At 32.1% G+C, this 6,770-nt stretch overlaps 1 protein-coding gene across 4 annotated transcripts in view; it reads left to right on the forward strand.

The window, feature by feature from the left end:
• Positions 1-5,086, forward strand: part of LOC107618578 (multicystatin) — a 26,566-nt gene extending 21,480 nt beyond the window's left edge. Inside the window, exons 1-5 of one of the 4 annotated variants that reach the window (XM_016320684.2) lie at positions 2,980-3,133; positions 3,255-3,464; positions 3,574-3,702; positions 3,804-3,992; positions 4,463-5,086. In XM_016320684.2, coding sequence (XP_016176170.1) covers positions 3,273-3,464; positions 3,574-3,702; positions 3,804-3,992; positions 4,463-4,528 — 576 coding nt within the window. In that variant the 5' untranslated portion in view covers positions 2,980-3,133; positions 3,255-3,272 and the 3' untranslated portion in view covers positions 4,529-5,086. Of the gene's footprint in view, positions 1-2,979; positions 3,134-3,254; positions 3,465-3,573; positions 3,703-3,803; positions 3,993-4,462 lie in introns of those variants that run through there. The other 3 variants (XM_021110435.1, XM_021110434.1, XM_016320686.2) reach the window with 3 other exon arrangements.

The raw sequence follows: 6,770 nt of genomic DNA on the forward strand, positions 1-6,770 counted from the left end.
CTTTAACATGAGCATTGTATTTTACACATCATTTGATTCAATATACCTTTTATTTTTTATTTATACATTACGAAAAATTGGCTTCGTCCCAAAAAAAATATCGTAATTCTCGAATCCAAATGTCAAACAAACGGTTTCCAATGTCCGTTTTTGTAGCTGTTATCAAAGGATAGGATTGGTCGTTTCATGTGAAAAATAATTTATAAAAGAGCCCAACGTATAAGCCCAATAAACAAAACTTACCTCCGTCAATCCAAGGTGACACACTAAGTTGGCAAGGAAATACTAATTAAAGCAGTCGTGCAAGCTATACCAGTCTACGCTATGAACGCGATAAAATTTTTCAAGCAGTTTTGCAAGAGAATTAATTCAAGAGTAGTGCGATTTTGGTGGGTGACATTCAAAAAGAAGAGAGGTATTTATTGGAAGAATTGGAACATAATAACAAAGAGTAAGATTGAAGGCGAATTAGGCTTCAAGGACTTGAAATGTAGAATATAGCTCATCTTCATGAAAAGCTTTAAAAAATCCAAATGCAATTTGGATAAAAATCCTACAAGCTGTCTATCACCCGGATGGCAATTTCTGGGAGGCACAGGTTGGAAAGAATTCTTTGTAGATATGGAAAAGCATTTTACATGGGCAAAAATTGTTAAGGAGAAAAGGAAAGTGGGGTGTTGAAAATAGTTAGAAAATTAATATATGGAGGGATAATTGGTTAGCTGAAGTAGGTAGGGTGCTGGAGAATGGTAGACAAGATCATCAGAAAGTTGAAGAGCTCATTAAAGTGGGAAGAGGTTGGAATGAAAGCAAAATCAGAAGCATGTTTTCGCCAGAAATTTGTGATGCTATTATTAGAACCCCAATTAATTTTATGAATAGGGAGGATAATTTATACTAGCCTGCAAGAGAAGATGGTATATATACCATAAAGACAGGTTATTTCGCAGCAAAAAGAGAATTTCAATCACAAGGTTATGGAACCCATCCACAAGTGATGCTAGGAGGGAGTTATGGAAAGAAATTTAAAAAATGGAAGTTCCTCCAAAATCAGATCATTTTTGTGGAAGGTAGCCCATGATATCGTGCCGGTAAATTCAAAGTTGTACAAGAAGAGAATTGCTGAGAGTCCTATATGTCAGATTTGTACTAAAGAGGTGGAGACAACAGAACATGCATTATTGCTATGTGAGTAGACAAGGGCTGCATGGTTCGAAACTGATTGTCAATGTATTCCAACAACAGAAACAGATACTAAGTTTGGAGACTAGTTTATTACTATCATACAAAAAATCAAATCAATAAGGGTGAGGAGGAAAATATAAGAATTAGTAAAATAGAATTTCTAGTGTGGGAGATATGGAAGACTAGAAATCAGAAAGTGTACCAGCAGCAAGAATTGATCATAATTGGACTATAAAGAGGGCTAAACTAATGAAAAATCTGTTTTGGAGAATAGCGAAAAAGTAGATAAATATAAAAGAAAAACAGGTTCAAAAAAGAACGAGAGAGAGACTCGTTGGAGGCCACCCCTACTGATTGGATCAAGGCAAATGTGGATGCTTCTTTCAAAAAGAATACAGGCAAAGGAGCTATAGGAGTGGTGTATAGAGACAACAGAGGGAAGATTTTATTAGGTTTTACGGATTAATTCAAGCAAACTCAGTCACAATAGCAGAAGTTTTAGCAATCGGACAAGCTCTAATCATTGCAAATAATTTGTTCATGGAAAAAGTTCTCAGATAATTTAAAAATCATACAAGCAATCAAATCCAAGAGTCCAATAAGAGAAGTATGGGCAATTATTCAAGACATATTCAGTTGTTATTGGAACAATTACTGGTAGGGGCATAATTTGAACTCCTAGAGAAGGAAATATTCTTGCACATAAGGTGGGCAGAGAAGCAAAATTAGGGAACCTTCATTTAAATTGGAGCATGCAACAATCTTTAAAAATTCTGCGTATTATCCGTAATGAAAGTAAGAATCAATAGAATGAACAAAATATGTTAAGAGACAAGCTACCAAGATAGAAATCATCACCTGTTGCAATATTTCATTGATTATACAAAGAAAGCGTTTGTTAGCCAGATCAATTATGATCTGAGGCAAAGGCTCTAAGTGTAACCCAAAGTGACTCGGTCTTTACAAGATTGGTTTGAGAAAAAATAATGTGCTTTGGCTGAGAATTGAGAAATTCCACAGTGACGATGATTGAGAGGGCGGCTATCTAATTTGAATTCCTCCCAGGTAAGAGCCAGGGTGTTCAAATTCAAACCGATCCAAATTAAATGGTTCATTCAATCCGATCCAAATCGAAAACCGATTAAAACAGCACTAATTCGGATTTGATTGGATTCTATTTTTTGCAAACCACTGGATTGTATCGGATTTCGGATCTACTTTTCATAACCGATCCAATTCAATCCAAACCACACAATGTGCTATAATATTATTATTTATTATTATATTTACAATTATACTTATAATATGTTCAATTTGTTATACATTTTTCTATTATTCATGTATTATTATTAAATATTTTATGTTCAAAATGTTATTTATTTATTTATTTTAACTAACCTATAATTTTATTTCTATTGTTATGTTATCGTTAACTTTTTAAGATATTGTTAAAACTTGTTATATCATTGTTGATTATTTAAAATTTGATGTTGAGACTTGTTATATGTATTTAATTTTTTTTATTTAAAAAACCGCAAATCTAAATCGATCCAAACCACTTGTCATCTAATCGGATCGGATCGGATTTCCAAAAAAATTTCATCCAATTCAAACCGCATTGCACATAAATTAAGCATTCGAATGACTTTTTCTCTTAAAACCAAACCAAACCAAACCGTACCGCACCGCGAACACCCATAATAAGAGCATGTCATCTTGGAAAGAATACATAGAGCCAAAAGGAGAAAAAAAAAAGTGTGGGATACGCAAGTTTGAATGCCGGGTCGGGGTCGGGGTTGGGGCATGGGCTTCTGTTTTCGGTCTGGGCCACATTGGTGGCCCGAGTCCCTGACCAAAAAAAATCCAAGGTGACACCAATTCAACAGAATCAGAATCCGATCAAAACCAGCATCATCGACCTCTTTGTTCATACGTTCCGGCGAGTTAAGTAAGTACTCCGCCATCTCTTCTCCGATCCACATAATTTGTGATTTTGTGCGTCGTTGAATTGAAACTCCGCGTGTTTCTCTTCTGTTTCTGTGTTATTTATTGATTGATTCTGAAATCAGATTGGCCGTTAGAGAGAGATGGCTAGTGCTGGAGAAAAAAGAGGAAGGGATGATGTGGATGATAAACTGAATAACACGGTGGAAGTAACTTCTTCTGATGAAGATGACGACGACGATTGCGATTCAGAACCAGTTTTTATGCGTCTCTTTAGTAAGCAACTCACTGAGGCTGAACTTTCTGAGTATTATAGCCGGTCCTTCAGCAGCAATGTGCACACAATTTACCTTCTTTTTTTTTTCTTTTTGTTCTGTTTTATTCCTTTTATATAATATAATAATCTAACCTTTTAAGGTTTTGAATTTTCTACCTTGTTTACAGGGATTTGATGTTCCCGAGTTTGGATGTGCATTAGCTGGCGGAATTAGACCCATGAAGCTGGGTGGAAGATATGACGAACTTGTGTGCAATTTTGCTAAGCAAGCCTTGCAAGTCTACAATAACCAAAATGTATTGTCTATGATGGTTTTTGCTTTATTGATATTAGTTTAAGTCTATAATCTCGTTAACTAATGATTATTGTTATTATTATTTGTGTTGTTACCATGTAGAATGCGAATTTTGAGTTTGATCATCTTGTCAAGGCTAATATCCAAGCTGTTTCCGGCTTTATGTATTACATTACTTTTACTGCACGCTCTGGGGATAATGCGCCTCAAACCTTTTGCACCAAAGTATGGCAAAAAGTAATGAATAAGGGAACAGAAGTTAAGTTTTGTGTGATGGCAACTGTTAAGCAGGTATCTGATCTTTTATGGTGTATCTTGGCATATTGTTTGATTTAGTTATGATTTTGTTGTTTGTGTGGGGATGCATTTGTATTTCTATAATGTTTTGCTTTGTAATTACTTTATCATAAGATTTGCATACATTGTGACTTAGATAATTATTTGTGATTGTTAAATTCCTTACCTGAGTAATCATAGTTACTGCCTATTATAAAATCATCAATACTTAAGTGATATTGCTTCTATTTTTTACCTTGTCAAGATATCTCATTTGATTTTAGCATGATCTTCTTGTATATATTGATAATTGTTGACAAATAAAAATTAAATCATGTCATGGCTTCAAGTATTTCATAGTTTTGATTTAATATTTAAATATTTCCCCCTACTTTTCATGTGATTGGTCTATTTTTCTGCATTTGATTATTTGCATTGGATTTAATGTTAGCATGCTGAGATTCAATTTTAATTTATTTATACAGGAAGCTGGTACATATCAGGTGTCAGTCGCGGAGACGAGTCTAGGACCCTGTTCTAGTTGTGTTTGATGGGTCCTTCCTTCAGGAAGGAAAACTCTTTATGGAAGAGTCTAAGTCCCTGTTCTAGTTGTTTGATGGTTTGCTCCTTCAAGAAGGAAAAAACTCTGATGCTTTTATATAATTTTCATACTGATGAAATAGAGTCTAGGTCATGTTCTAGTTGTGTTTTATGGTTTGCTCTTTCAAGAACGAAAACAATCTAAAATGAAATTATATAATTTTAATACTTATGAAACAGATTATAGGTCCCTTGTGTTTTAAACTTTGGCTATGTTGATCTTTACTATATTGTCCCATAAAAAAACAAGGTTAGACCCTTTATAAACCTGTTTAGAGCTCTAATTATACACAGGTTTTTTCAAATCCACGACAGTTTTAGCTGATAAATTTTATTGTGATCAGCAGAACTGCTTAGCAGCCTCTACATTCTTTTGCATTCAACTATACATTATTCCTTTGCATATGAAGTTTTCTTCACTTTGAATTCTGCCCCCATCTATTTCCATAGTTGCCTGTGCTTATGTATTCCTTTTCTGGTTCAAGCTCTCTTGGTTTCTTCTTCTCATTCTCATTCTAAGCCTTGTATTCGTTCTTCATATCCCTGTTGGTGATTGTCTTGCATTGGTTTGTTTTTTTTTTTTTTAATCCATTATTAGAGAGATTTTTATTTGAAAACACTATTCATGTTTTGATTTCATCAACGGCATAGAATGAAGGAGTGTAAATAAACTTGATGGTGAATTAGTGATGTTCTTTGTAATTGATGAATGAATATATACAAGTGAATGAGATAATGCATAGAATATAAATTTTAACTACGATTATACTATATGTACACTAAAATCAATTACCAGTATAAAATATTTGTTGAAATACAAAATATATATTAAAAATAAACTAAATTTACAACACATATTTATACACAAATACATGGTGGGGTGACTAATTTTAGTGTATAAATAATATTTTTGTTTTAACTAACTAATTGAGTAATTAGGTGACTAAATAATTTTTTCAGAACAAAAATATAAAATAAATTATTTTATTGATGAAAAATAACGATTTCGTTATTTTTAGATCTTAAATTTTAAATTGATATGGAATAGACGAATAGTAAAACCTAGATAGATAAATCCATCATTATTATTATCCTCTTTTGTCCTAAACCAATTATTTATTTTCGAGAAAATGAGATTTATACGTGCTAATATATCCAGTGGCATGTAATGTTTCATTTAATCCGAATGAAAAAAAGTTAAAATAAAAAAAATTAGTAAACTAATAAAATAATATTTTAATCACTAATAAATTTATAATTTTTATCATGTGTGAGTTCTATTATCAAAGTATTATTTTATTATATTATCAATTTTTTATTTTAAAAAAGTTTAATCCAAAATAAAATTTGAACTCACATGACATAAACAACCTTCTAAAGGCTAAATTTATAAATTATATTATCAATTTGACATAACTAATATTTATCAGCCGCTTACCCTATGGATTAGATGTATCTCAATTTACTTTTAGTAAATAAACTATGAATAAGAATAATTAAGTATCAATCCTGCTTTAATTAACAAAATATTGCTTTAACCATGTGAGTCTCATTGGAAATAAAGCTATGTTTTTACTTTCTTCACCTAAAAGCTAAAAACTAAAAAGGGGAAACTACTACAGAGAGAATTGTAGTGTACTAGTTTTGGATCTTAGTTGACTTAAACACATTTACCATCTTAGCTTATCATGGACCACCTTGGTGAATGATTCTATTGGTCTACATTTAAATTTAAATAAATTGGATTTAAATAGTAATGCATACATATTTAGCTATTCTAAAACTTAGGACTAAAAAATTAACAATAAGTGTAGCTAGAACTAATGAGAATATTCAAAGGGGTTTGGTTATATATCTTCTATCATAAAGTTGCTAAGTCACGTGCTAATGATATCAAATTATTGTTCCCGTGTTCCTTAATCTTCCTTATCTTATACATGTTCCAAAAAAATTCAAAATTTTTTGAAATGTTTCAATTCAATTGCTTTGTCTTTTACTATTTTAACACACTTCCATGCATCTAGCTACCATAACTAACTCTCTCTTGTGCCTTTGGTGCTATAGTGTGTGTATTAACTATTAAGACATTTGAATATTTGGGATGTTTCAACTTTCAAGTTATTAGTTATCTCACCCCTTCACCTAACATTTCACATTGTGAATTGACAATACAAGAAGGGGAAATATCTTGAA

The sequence above is a fragment of the Arachis ipaensis genome, chromosome B09, assembly GCF_000816755.2.
Source record: "Arachis ipaensis cultivar K30076 chromosome B09, Araip1.1, whole genome shotgun sequence".
Lineage (NCBI taxonomy): Eukaryota > Viridiplantae > Streptophyta > Magnoliopsida > Fabales > Fabaceae > Arachis > Arachis ipaensis.